Source organism: Chroicocephalus ridibundus, chromosome 20 (genome assembly GCF_963924245.1).
Source record: "Chroicocephalus ridibundus chromosome 20, bChrRid1.1, whole genome shotgun sequence".
Lineage (NCBI taxonomy): Eukaryota > Metazoa > Chordata > Aves > Charadriiformes > Laridae > Chroicocephalus > Chroicocephalus ridibundus.
In genome coordinates, this window is record NC_086303.1 from 5,419,050 (window position 1) to 5,433,150 (window position 14,101).

The following is a 14,101-nucleotide window of genomic DNA, read 5'->3' on the forward strand; positions in this document are numbered from 1 at the left end:
AGAAAGGATTCTGCAATACAGGGCAAGGCTTAGCGTGAGAATAAGAATACCTGGTATTTAATCCTAATTCTACTACAGGCATCCTGACCTTGAATTAAATGTGCTCAATCACCTTCAGGCACTTGAAGCATTGGCAGCGGGCGCACAGTCTTCAGGATGCTGTTCCTTGTCTTGAATGGTCACAGTGGGTGGGATCGCTAAGGTTTACAAGTTTTAGAAAAGGAAAGGAGGTGGAAGGCTTTTTGGTGTTTAAAGTGGCTGTTAACCTAATAACCTGTGTAAATTAAAAGATGCGAAAGCAGTGAATTCAAAACTGAAGTGGTTGTTGTGACTGCAGACATAAAAAGGTCCTGCATAATACAGTGGCGCGCGGGTTAGAGCACGCAGCCTCTGACTCTGCCGTGGTACGTTCTCTGAGTAAGTTAAAAAAAAATATCTTTTGCTTGTGTAAGCAATGGGAAAACAAGCAGACACTTTATACTCTAGAAAGCCTCAGGAAATTCCTGCATTCTTGATTTTATTTTGTGGCAAAGTACTGTGTGGTGTGTTTTTGAAAGATGAGCAAGGTTGCCCTTCTCCAGCCCAGCGCCACAGACTGGATAAGCTGGAGCTGAATAGCTTATTGTTCCCCTCCGGGCAGCCCGATCAGCTGTCACTGCTCCCCTCAAAAACACTGAGTTTATTTATAAAGAAAAAGTGCTGATATTACATTTCTTACTAAAGGAGAAGGTTACTAGTTCTTGCTGCTGTTTAGCAGGAGAGCTGTGTGTGAAGTGTCCCACCTTGAGAACCAAGAGCTTGAGCTTCATTGTAATTTTGTGTACGTGCTCTGCTGATCTTCTAGTCTTTGAGAACTATGAGGTTTTTGGAAATGGTCCTTTGCATTTCTGCTTTTTCTCCTGGAGCTAGTTTCTCAATCAAGAACGTGACTGACAAAGAACGTCAGAGTTTGCCGAGTTGTTGCCCTGGTAAAAGATCCATCAGTTGTAGCACAGGGAAGGGGAGGTGGCCAGCCATTACTTATCTGAGCTGTATCTGCTATTTTCTATTCCTGTCCCAATCCTTTTTAAATGTGGTGCCCTCTGTTCATCCATGCTAATAGCATAGCTGACATTTTCTGAGAAATAACACTGTGCATTTGATCAAGCCCTAAATGCGCAAATACATCATATACAAGGAAGGTATTTGCAGCATTTGAATTCTGTGCCTCGTTCTTTATCTGCTTGGCAGAAGATCCCAGATCTGCTCAAGTATTTTCTCTGTGTGATACCTTTTCATGGGTCTAGGAACTAAGCCGCAGCTTATTAAAATTAGTGTCTTTGCCCAGTGCCTTCTGAAAAGGTCATAGAGTTGTTCCTATGTTGGGACCATCCCTTTTGTTGAGGAAAGGGTGGAGGAGAAGACACAAAGGGAGGAAGAGCTTTCTACTAATTCTTGCCTTGAAGGATGTTCTTTCTTGAATGTCAGACCTGCAGATGAGTGTTGGGTTAAGGACTGGGCAGCTTGATTCATTGCAGCGAGGAAACAGTACGTTACTGCACACTTTAGTGCTATTATCGTCTATCTACCTCACCTGCTTTTCTTTATGAAAGTCTTAATGACAAAGCCACGGGTAGAATGGGGATGTCTTGCTTGCATTGCATGGGACTGAACTTGACACTCATACAGAGTTTTGCAAATCCATTAGTAGTTTTGTAATTGGGGATCGAGCTGAATGGAGAAGATATGTGTGTGTGTATATATCTTCATAGCATATGTTGAGCATCAAGCAGCAAATTTTTAAATAAGTACTAGCAGATCTAATGTGCTCTTTGTTCTCTCCCTGTGCCCCTCCCAGCCCCTGCAAACTCTGAGATACTTTTGCTAATTGGAACCAAGCAAACAACAAAGAAATCAATCTCACAAACTTGCAAGAAATGCAATAGGCAGGTTTTACCTGGCGTTGCTCATGCCTCCCCGTGCTCTGCCGGAGGAGCGCAGGGTGCTGGGCTGCACCCATCCTCTGTACCCATCCTGGGCTGGAGTGGGATGTGGAATGGGGCTTCCCGGGGAAACAGGCATGCTGAAGTGGGTTTGATTAAAGAAGTATGTGTTTGGCCTGTGTATTTGCTTGTAGTTGTATTTCCTGATGAAGACACAGAAGTTTTCCGTTTTCTAAAATTCTCTCCTGAGAAAAAAAACAAACTTGACCAGCTTTGCCCACACATTGCAGGTTTGACTACTCCATTTCATTCTGTGTTACGACCTTGCTGCCTGTATTTTCTCCTCACAGTGAAAGCTACAGAAGCCCCTGGGTACTACAGTCTCAGAGAAGTTGTACTGCCAAATTAAAGTGCTACACAAGGTCATCTTCAAGCTTGAAACCTCCATATTTTTTCAGATTTATTTGGGTTTTTTTTGGCAAGCCTAACTAAGAGCTGCATTTGTGTACACATGCCTTGGAGTCCCTAAAGTAAGGATGCATGCTTTCTTCATTGCAAATCCTGGACCCCCTGAAACGGTTTGTTCCTGGAGATGTAAGCACAATTCAAGGCAACCAATGCTCATAGTGCATGGCAAGAGTAAAGCGCTCGGAGGTCCAGATGGTATGCTTTTTCTGGGCAAAGGGACAAGCATACAGAGGAGGCCAAGCTGGCCTCTAGTATTGCGTATCTCAGGAATTAGCAATGAAGTAGTTGATTAAAAAAATTGCATTTGGAAAATGATACTTGCCCATCTTCAGTTGTGGTGACCATGTTGTGGGTGCCTGCAGTTACAATGCAGAGATAGAAACAAAGCTCTGCATGCCAAAGACCTGAATGTTCCTTATTCTATTGCTGATTCTGAATTCAGCTTGGAACAACACATCTCTGAAAACCTTTGGAAAGAGCAACACTAACCGTCTGTCAGTAGCGGGCATCTCTAAAGTTTGAGTGCTGACAAACCTTTAGATGAAAATATGTATTTTATTGTTTTCATGTTGAGTTTATTGCCTGTATAAAAGCCAAATAACCTCTACTGCCTGCATCACTGAATATTTCTGCATCTTTAGACTAAGAGACTGACACGCTTCTGATATGTTTTCTTGCCCTGTTTGACTGTGAGCAAGACATTTCACTATTCTGTCCCTCAAATTCAGAATTAGTAAGATAAGGAGGAGAACACCCTGGCTTACAGGGCTAATGCGAGAAGTTTTCATATTTGTAAAATGTTTGAAAACTGTATGTAAAATACTGTGTTAATAAAAATAGATATCTTCAGTAATAATTATGCATAATAATAATATTAACACCTATATTTGTGTGCTTTATGGGTCCTTTAGACTTTGATATGTTACTTGCAGATATTTTAAAAAGAAAACTAGTCTTCCTGGAGGTAATTCCCTAAGGGGAACTGCTCTCATGTCGGCTCTCCAAAGGGGTGTCTTTATCTGTTTCGATGGCTTGGGTTATAATGAGAGCGCCACAGCTGGAGACTCAGTAACTGACTGAACAATCCAAAATTGGTGCCTTTGGGGAGTGCCCCAGTCTGCGCAACGTCTTGTTTCTGCATCAAGAGTAGTCTGCAAAGGAATTTGATAGAAATTCCCTGAAGTGATTTTCTGAGCTGACGTGGGGTATTGCAGCATTCACTCCTGTTTCCAGATTGAGATTCAGTACATTTTTAGGCAGTGACCACCTCTTCTTGATGCCAAAAATGCACTTGACACTTGTAATTGATGCACTCTGCAGCAGTAAAGCTTTGCTTGTACATCTGCGCACCAGAGTGCAGGTTATTGGATGGCTTTCCTGTGACCGGTGCATCCGAGATGCAATTGCAATCGTCTTCTGTCTGTGGATATAGTTAATCATAATGGAGCTTTGCTAACATATGACTAATGAGGGACCATATTTTTAACTATATTTTACTGGAGAATTTTTATGGTGTTTTCTCTAATGGGATTTTGTTTAATCTTTAGTGCTTTTATTTGTTACAGAGATCCGTGCCCAATTGGTAGAGCAGCTGAAATGCCTTGACCAACAGTGTGAGCTTCGGGTCCAGTTACTGCAGGACTTGCAGGATTTCTTCCGCAAGAAGGCAGAGATTGAGATGGATTACTCAAGGAATTTGGAGAAGTTGGCTGAGAGATTCCTGGCTAAAACTAGGAGCACCAAAGACCAGCAATTCAAGTAGAGTATTTGCCTTTTGTTTTTGCCCTTTTTTCCCTGTAGATGTGGTTGCAAGGGTAGGAATGCAAAAAGAGAGCTGATACAGTGACTGTAGGTACCACCGCTGTTGTGAATGTCAGAATAAAATGTTTCCTAAGTTTGTGTTAAACACAGAACCCATTTTATGTCTCTACATAGCCTGGTTGCTGGCTTCATTTCAGTAATTCCTGGTAGGTCATGTGTTGTCAATAGGGGGTAGAATGGTAAAAATTGGCATGTCTAAAAGGAGTAATTTTTTTGGGAAGGTGGACAAAGCTGTACACCAGACTTGATGGACATAGCCAAGATTTCCTTCAGTGTCAGTGGCTTTTTTTTTTTTTAAGAGTAACTGTTCTAATCTGTTATATGCTGTGAATTGCCATTGCAGCACTCTGTTTTCAATGTCCTGCGCATACTCGGTGTAGGATTTAAGAGTGTTGTATCTCTGCTACTATCATTTCTAAACAGTAGAGGAATGTGGCCAATAGTACTTCCAAATAGAGCTGTGCCGTTTGGGAAGGGGAATCCCTAGATGCTAAGCTGGTGGGACTCAATTAAAATTTAAAGATGTCCTTACAGACAATCATCGCACCTGCTTGAAACATTATTTACAGGTAGGTCTGACCGTACTGCTTTGGTTGTTCCCTGTTTAACTGTTTGAGTTGGGATGACTAACGTGTATAGAACGTGGTTTCATGGATTTAAATCCTTCAGATTTACTGCTGCCTCCTGCCTGGAGGAAGGGACCCAGGGGCTTTTCCCAGGAAGGGGTGTAGGAGAGGACCTGGGGGTGACGAAGGGGCTGGTGCCAGCTGCATGGCACGGAGGCATCAGTGCGGTGAGGAGGTGGCCAGCACAAAGCCAGGGCCACGGGGCTGCTGTAGCTGGTCTGGGCAGCACACGAACTTCTCAGGTTTTGTTGTCAGGACAGCAGCTGGGAAAACACGGAGCAAAAGCAGCCTTGGGGGCTGAATCATTTCGGCTTTGGACAGATCGGTCTGAGAGGATCCATCTGGGTCTGCCTCCGCCCAAGTGCAGCGTCACTTTTAGTATTGTTTGGGGCTGGCCGTTATCCGTGTTTTTGTTTCTCTGTTGTTGCTGTGTTTGGAGGATGTGGGGATGTATCAGCTTTCCCTTTCCACTAGAAGCTCTTTTTGTGAAAGCCATTAAGCAGGCACCATTTTAGTTTCCTTTCTGTACAGCTTTGATGTCATTTACTTTAATTGTCATTTATAAACGCGCATTGTGCTACATTGTCGGGAAAGCGCAGCTCCCAAGCATAGCCATTTGACAGGTTGGAGAAGAGTTACTCTCCGTATTTATAGAGCTGTAATTGTCTTAAGTATTTTTTTTCTTTTCCTTTATAGTGAAAGTGTTCTTGTAACTATAACTTACACATATTCTGCACTCGCCTTTAAGATGGCACTAAAGAAACAATGTCTCGAACTATAATTTTCTTCTGTATTGTGACTGGTCTTTTTCTGTTCATTTTGTTATTCTTCATGAAAATTGAAGTGTTTTCCTTTATATTACATGATATGAAACATCAGAAACACTTTTGTATTCAGCTTTCAGTGTTAGGAAAGGTGTATATAGCTTACTTCCTATTTTGAGATTTACATTGAATTTTTAATGTGGAAGTTTTTACCATAGTTGAGCAGAATCCTACATGTGTCATGCTTCATGTGATTTAAATATGCTGGCTCTCATACTGCAGGTTCTTTAAATTTTTTGTTTGTTTGTTCTAATGTATTTTCCTCACTGAGCCACGCCCCTGTTTTTTGAGCTGTTTGTAATTTAGGTAGGCTTTATAAAGTTGGATGTGGAGAAATTTCATAAGCTCATAAAACGTTCGCGTGAATTTCTGAATTAAATGTCCATGCGTTTCTGGTCAAGTTCAGGGCATTGGATGAATATTCCAAAGCCCGTTACTGAGCGTCCATTTGACTGCTTTGCAGAGAGGGGTAACGCTGCTTGGGCTCCTGATTGCGCTGCCATTAGCAGCAGGTACCTCCTGGCAGAAAAGCATCTTGTTCTTGGAATATGTTACCCCTGCAAGGCTTGAGTCACAAATGTGCAAGTTATTAATTCGGTCAAGAGTAGAAATAAGGGAAAAAATAACTAGGAGGCTGCTGGGTCTGTGGGCAGTATTTGTCAGAGCGCACAGCGGTAAAGCTGTCTGTCTGGGTAGCTCCATCTATTGCTGGTTTGGTCATTTCTGCCTGCTGGCTGTAACAGTCAGAAATGTGTCAGAATACCACAGGGGATCAGTAAGGAAGCAATTCCAATTATAATTACCTATCCCCAACACTGCTCTGTCTGAATAGCGACGAGTAACTTCGCTGGTGTCTTTTCTGTAGATGCTGAAGCTGTAATCCCATTTGGAAGCCCCCAAAAGACCCATTTGATCAAAGCCAAGTATCAGATCTTTCCTCCTGAGGAGCCTGGTATTACATGACTACGAGATGCGCACAGGCGGGTGGCTACTCTGTAATTGCCTGGCTGTGACCCTATAAATATACAGTAATAGCATGTTCTTTCGATAACGTGATAATTATGTCGGAAGGTACCATATCATTCAGTGACTGCTTACCATGTCACTTGCCGGTTTTAGATCTCATAACACACTGTCAAGGAGGAAATCTGTCAGGCAGTAACCCTGTAATTTGCATGTGCTTTCATACTCAATAGCTATTATGTCATTGCCAAGTTGCTACCAATGTGTTCATTTAAGGGAATGCTCTTAAGGGCAGGAGGCTTCAGTCTGACCCTTGAAATTGGATTGTGTGGCCTCCTCCACCATCCATCTCTGAGCTGGTAAAAGCACACGCTTACAGGAAAGGGCAGTGTGAGGTGCGGGCTTGTGTTGGGTTTCTAACAAATGCATTGCATGGGGTTTATTTTTCTTAGATGTGGCTGCACCAGAGGATAAGCTGATCGGGTGGCTACATTTTTCTTATGGGTTTTGAAACGTAGGTGCTTGGGTCTTGACAGCAAACTGTATAGTCAGTGATGGGCTTAAAGGGTGCTTGCACATTGCATGGTTTGAAGGTAGCTTTACTGGAGCACCTTAAAATGATTTGCAGGAGTAGGTGTATGTTATTCTCATTTTATATCTTCGAAGACGGGGAACAGATTGGTTTAGCCAAGGTGACATACGAGTTGATGACAGTTGGATATATCCCAGGTTTTACTTGCTTTTAACTACTCTACCATGGCTGTTAGACCTCGCTTTGTCTATTCTCTTTTAAAAATGTTTTTTCAATTAGAACAGACTATTAAGGAGAATAGTCATAAAAACCATATATATTTGGCAAGGCTTCTTCAGTACCTGTTAGTAAATATCCTTGCACAAGATGTAAGGACTGGAGGAAAAAAAATGCATTTCACAGCTGAAATCTTACAACTCCTGTTGTTACAAGAGCTTGTTGGTCACAAGTTTGGTGTCGTCATCGCTCCTTAAAGATCTGCCTAACGAAAGGTCTCTTGTGTAGCAGTTAAATCTGAGCACCGATCTCAGCAGGTGTCTGCCTTTGATGCTGCGTCTTGGGGTCCCTGCAGGCAGCAGCGCTGGGTGTGGGTCTGACCCCCATCCTCGGGGGAAGGCTCTGTCCCGCTGCCCCGAAACCCTGGGGCCTTGAACTCCAGACTTCAGTTCTCTTATTTCATATGATTTTGTTCTAAAGGCATCTGCCTATTCAAATAATCAGTTAACAATATTGAAGGCCGTGGCAAACTTGAGTGATTCCTTTCAAGGGAGAAACTGGAGAAAATAAAAAAGAGAAAAAAAAAAAAAAGGAAAAAAAAAAGGAAGAAAAAAATGAAAAGACAATGCTATTTTAAGGCCATGTCAGAATAATCTTTGGAAGGAGGATACTGAATAGCAATTGTCAGCTGGAGAGCTGAATGTCCAGGATATCCCAGCATGAAATTCAGATGGCTTTCTGGCAGCCTTTGCCTTGAAGTAGAAGATGCAGAATAAGTCTGGCAACCTTCAGGCTGAGCACTTGTAAACAACAGATGTTCATAACTGGAATCTTTTGGAAGAGAAGGGCAGGGAGCAGCGTGTATGTCCATGCTTGTAATTCTCAAAATTTACAGTTAACACTGAGCTGTGTCAGGAACACTTTAAGGGGAAATCAAATGTTGCAATTCAACTTTAATTTTCTTTAAAGTGAAATGATTTCTTTAAAGGAGAGATGATGCAGGCTGTGAGGGAGGTATCAACAAAAGCATTTGGGTCACATGGACTTCGGTTACGTTGTTGTTATTGTTATTTAATTTTAATTGATAAATATTTTGACCTGTGATTCTTTTTGATGGAGCTGAGTTCTGAATGTGTTTTTTTTTTTTCTGAGTTTTTTTCAAATAACAACATTTGGAAGGTTTTTCTAAGTATGACGCGTTCATTTATTCAGAGACCTCAGTGAACCCGAAGAGCTGGGAATACAAGACCATCAAAAATTGATGTACAACCCCAGGAAGGATCTTTGTGCTGTTTTTCATCATATCAGTGATCCCAGTATCGCACTGTGTTGGTTGGTATGATTGTAGCTACTCTTACAGAGCACACTGCAGAGGGAAAAATTCAGACAGGTTTGAAAAAGTATATACAGAAACAATTACCTCTGCTCTGACACTTGGTCTAGCTCTGACAGTTTGACAGTTGCACAGATCTGAAAATAACTCTTTCATCTCTCCCTTCACGTTGTACCTAATTTCAGCAGGCAGTTCAGGTGAGCTGGGCTGGCAGGTCGCTGGCGGTTTGGGAGCAGCAGTACGCAGGGTACTCTACAGAGTGGGAAATAAATCAGGATCCAGAGCACTATTCAGGAGGTACTAGTACTGGAAGTGGCTGTTGCACACCTCTAGGAAACAGATCCTGATTATTTTGGGGGAGCAGGGAGGTGGGACAGGAAACTTCTCTTTTTTTTTTTTTTTTTTTTTTTTTTTGTTGTTGTTGTTGTGTACCACCAGGAGACTTGCTTTAAAAACCTCAGTTTGAAGGGAAGGAAGATCAGAGAAGTCATCTGTTCACATGGATGATGTGACATGCCTATATTAATTTAAATGTTTCTCTCTTCCTATTTAGTAATATTTTCATTCTCATTTGACTCATTCCTTCATCTTCTGCTCCTTATGGAAACCCAATATTCCTATTCCTGGTTTGTGGGTGTGGGGTTGGCTTTCTGTTTTGGTGGGGTTTTTTTTATTGTTTTTAATCCAGTTGGTGGGGGAGGAGGGGGTTTTTTTAAGGTAATTTTTCTGCTGTTGCTCTGAACGGGGTTACCTTGCAATGCCCAACTAAGTGTTGCTGGCCTTTGTCGCTCTCTCCTGCTTGCCTCGAAGCAGATAAATCTTGGACTGTCTGAGAGTTCCTTGTATGAATGAGTAATTTAATTAAAACATTTCAGATACTTGGGACTCAATCTTCCCTTATGATCTTTTGAGATCGACTGAAACCTTTGAAGTGGAAGTTGCACAGGACCCGATCAAGATAACACCCGAGAAACCACAGAGCTTCATACTTTGTGGTTCCTTAAAAAAATCTGTGCACAACTTCCTCTTCCTGCTCCCAAACACCCTTGATTGCTGTGATCTGGTGTAATTTAGGCTAGCCTAAATAAACTCTCCAGATTCACTATCATCACGCAATCTTTAAATGAGTATAAATTGTGCTTGAAATAAACCTGGATCTTGGCATCTTCCTCGTCCTCCTCCTCCTCTCCTTGTGCGGGAAGTTTGAGTCAAACAGCTATTGTGAATGTGAAATCGCCAGCTCTTTGGGAAGGTTCATATCCAGGTCCTAAAGTTTTGGGTTGATCTCATCAATTTTACTTCTTAAGGGTGAATAGTGACTCCGGTCATTCTGCAGGATCTGTGGAAATTGAGCTCACTCTTGATTATACCCAGTGGTCCCTATTGCTGTTTTTCTTCCTTTTTTCATCCCTCCTCTGTGGTGACATGAAACTGGAAGCAGAGTATATTTGCCAGCTCCTTTGAGAATTGAAATGGTTAATGAAAATAGCAATTTGCTTCTCTGCCATCTGCTTGTGGTTATGATAGAAAAGGGTCTGTTGTAAACAGTTGTATAACTTCTGCTCTGTGTTGTGAAAACTGTTGCCATGTTCCACCCCAGAAAATACTGTGTTTTTAGAGGTGCTTTAACAGTTAATGTGTGTGTAGTTTTAAAGGCTACTGGGAAGGTCTGCAGCAAGTAACTGCCTCTTTCCTTTTCTGTTTCATTTCTGTCTTAAGACCTGCCTTTATCTGTGTTCTGCCAGTGCTAGAAAAATTGTCATAAGAAAATAAGGAAGGAGAGATTTTGCCTCGTGTCCTGTAAAAAACCTTGCTGTGAAAGCACTGAACCTGTACAAAAGCAAGACAGATGATTTTACCAAGGTACTGAAGGGGTTAGCGAAACCAACAGACACCAAGAAATTAAAGGAATTTAAAGGAAAAAAATCTTGCAGCGTGCAGGGCTGCGGTTGCATGAGGTTGAGCTCAGGGTGCGGCACTCGCTGCGCAGACCCGAAGGTGACAATCCCGGTCGTGGATTGGAAGCATGTGGGATTGCGATTATTTTTTTCCTGCAGGAATGGCCTTTCATGTCTAACCACACGGAGTGTGTCAACAACCCATCTGGCGCCATTAGACACCAGCAATTTTACTCACCATCCTTTTCATGGGCTCTTGGTATTCCTGCTATGTGCTGCCTTAGAATAGCTTCGGGTGTTGTGGTAGGGCAGCCTGGACAGCTGGGAATTGTCCAGTTAACTATTGCATCTCTTCTGGTTCCCATTTGGTGCTTCAGTTTTCTTTGGAAAGCATGGCACTCCTACCGTGCTGCTCTCCATTCCCTTCCGTGTATTCTTGTCTGCAGTCATAATTCTTGGTCCTTGCTCACAGCTCTTCCAAGCTGCTCAAGGTGGGGTTGGACTGAGCCTCGCTGGGGGCATCTGTGATCAGCCAGGTGCTTCTGGTGGAGTAGGTAGCAAAAATTCATAATGAGATGGAGAATGTGATGGGAGATACTAAGGATCAGAACAGCTGGGTGTTTTTGGGTTGGCAGTTTGTGCAGACGAATGCTAGCTGGATGACTTCTGACTGCCCAGAGGAGATCTGTGGCTGCACTGGTCTTAGGAAAGGAGTGAAGCAGCAAAGTGATGAAGTAGCAACAGGCTGTTAAGGGTTTTGAGGCAGGATTTCAAACAGCTAGAACAAGATCAGCTGGTGGAGAGTCTGAGCTTCTTGTTCCTAAGTTTCATCCCCAGACTTTTTGTGCTAGTTGTTAAATTTTCTCTTGCTGTAGCAAGTGAATCCAGCTTTAGAGAGCAAATACTAAGTCAGTGTGTAAAGTACTTTGATATCATTGGGGTAAAGGAGCAAACCGACCAACTTTCAACATCTTTTAATACCGTTCTTCATAAAAATTCTCTTTACAACCATCCATAATACTATCTTAGTTAATTTGCTTCCCATCTTCTACCTGTCTGTTGGTAGAGATGGTGTGTACACCTCCGACCCTGCGCTGCTCCTTGGAGGAGCTCTTTCTGGAGATGCCTTTCCTCCTCCTGCCCTCTCTTTAGTGGAAGAAAGCTGTGTGTTTTTTCTTGTCTCACCTAAATAAAAAAAAAACACCTTAATGTGTATATTACCTTCTCTCGTGGTGGCAGTTTTTATCTCCGTTTCAGCAGGAGGCAGAGCGTACAGCTCCTTACCTGCGCGGGTGCCATTCGAGGGCTGGCTGCAGCCTCGTCATACCCGTAGATTCACAATTCTATTAGCCGGGTCTCGCAGTTACAAATTAGCTCGCTGGCATATTAACAAAACAAATGGTATGCTGCAAACACTGATTGCAGATCGGGGGGCAACTATTTGATTTATATAGCTTAACATCTGGCAGTTTCAACCTTGTACAGTTCTGCATTTTGATCATTCCATCTGGTTTTGCACGTCAGCAGTATCTGCAATACAGGATGCAAGAATACAAGAGAAAATATTGTCTCTAAATAAAATCTATGCCTTCTCACACTTTATTTTCTTTTTTCTTTTTTTTTTTTTTACTCAAAACACCAGGAGAACCAAAAGCCCAGAATCGTTTTTATATACCTTTATATAGCACCTCCCACTATACACGCACGCTCCAAACCTCGAAGCAGTCCAGATCACAAGCTGCAGTCATTTCCTGAGCTTTTCTTTTTTTTAAGGAAAAGAAACAAAGCATCAAGATCAGCTGTTATGAAACTATTCTTCTTTATCTAAAATTATCCATACTGCACTACAAATCCAACTGCTGATGTCAAGTAGGGTAATGAAAGTCTGCCATGGCTTAATTTTCACAATGTCAGACATCTCTTGCAGCAGAGATTGCTGGCCTTTTAAGTGCAGAATATTCCCTTTTTCAATGGAAATTAAACTGCATTTCTTCTAAGAGGAAAGAAATCTGATACAATTGCATACAGTAATCAAGAGCAGCTTTGGCTTTCCACCAAGGATTTGACTGTCTCTTTTCTAAATAAATATTATTGTACTGTAAACAAATGGCAAACAGAGGGAAGTAAATGTTGTAGTTAAGACTCACCTGGGTCTGCCAGTTCCAAACGCTGCTGCGGGACCATGCAAAATCACTGCTAATGTCCTCCTTTCATCTACTATGAAACGGTGCCTTAGGAAATGACTTACTCCTTTCAGTAGGTGACATGTTGATCCAAAGAAACGGAGGTTCCTCTCATCTCCCCTTTTGCCCTGTGTATTGCTTATTTGCAGGGTGCAAAGTGAATCAGCCGTAATAAGGTGAAGAAAGTTCAAAGATGAGAAAATAAATCTTGTTGTATGAATGTTGCTTTCTCTTTTGCACAAGACAGAGATAGATGTTTGCACATAATTGTGTTTGTACATGAAACATAACATTTTGTTTCCTATGCAGATGCTATTTAGCTAACTGGATGCTTGAAATCTTTCTGTTGTGGTTAAGTCGCAACTGCCTGAGAGGGCACTGTGAAACCTATTGTCAGAGACTGGAGCCATCACTCTCCCTCAGGCACTGCAATTTATGCACAAATTCTTGGATTCAAAAGAAAAAATTAGAGCCTACGTTTGGCATACTGTAGCTTGCACTTGCCTGATCTGCTTGTTGGGGGACAAAAGCCCATGGCCATGTGGTGTGTGTGTAATCGAGGGCATATTTTCTGTATGTACAATAGCAATTTTAGAGCCTTTCTCTGCTCTCCTCTCCCTCGGCAGAACCACACGTACTGTACTGGGTTTCTAGCGTTTATAGATACAGAACATCGTGAACAGAATCATTTTGTCCGCTTCAGGTAGTCCTATCCAATTCTTGTTTCTATTTTGTGTCCTTTCTAGGAAGGATCAGAATGTGCTATCGCCAGTCAATTGCTGGAATCTCCTGCTAAATCAGGTGAAGCGGGAAAGCAGGGATCACACCACGCTCAGTGACATCTATCTCAACAACATCATCCCACGCTTTGTCCAGGTCAGCGAGGATTCGGGGCGCCTGTTCAAGAAGGTAACGGAATGCTAGAACGCATGTCTCTTTTGTTTGGACCTTTTGAAATACAAAGTTTTAGCTATTACTTCTGGTGGATTGATTTATTATTGACTGTGGTTAACGCATGTTGAGGTTTTTTTTTCCTCTTTATGTATAGCTGTGCTTGACTTAGCTCTAGTTTCTCTAGTTACTTTCTTGTTCTAGTACTTTACGATTTTCCTGAAAGCAATTAGTTGAGATTCATTGGTCTAAATTTAGGCCATAGGTTTTTTTCCTCTTCACCTGCTTGCAGTTTTGTATGCACTTTTAAACTTTTATTAAATAATCAGAAACCCTCCAGATCTTCAACTCTGAATATAACGAAGAACAAGTCTCCAAAGACAGATTTATATCCACCGTAGAGGAGAAACTACTGTTAAAAGAA

General features: G+C 42.0%; 1 protein-coding gene across 3 annotated transcripts in view; it reads left to right on the forward strand.

The window, feature by feature from the left end:
• SRGAP2 (SLIT-ROBO Rho GTPase activating protein 2) overlaps positions 1 to 14,101 on the forward strand; it is a 112,837-nt gene that overhangs the window by 33,635 nt on the left and 65,101 nt on the right. For all 3 annotated transcript variants that reach the window (XM_063356342.1, XM_063356343.1, XM_063356344.1), the window contains exons 3-4: positions 3,956 to 4,148; positions 13,533 to 13,695. In XM_063356342.1, coding sequence (XP_063212412.1) covers positions 3,956 to 4,148; positions 13,533 to 13,695 — 356 coding nt within the window. The remainder of the gene's footprint in view (positions 1 to 3,955; positions 4,149 to 13,532; positions 13,696 to 14,101) is intronic.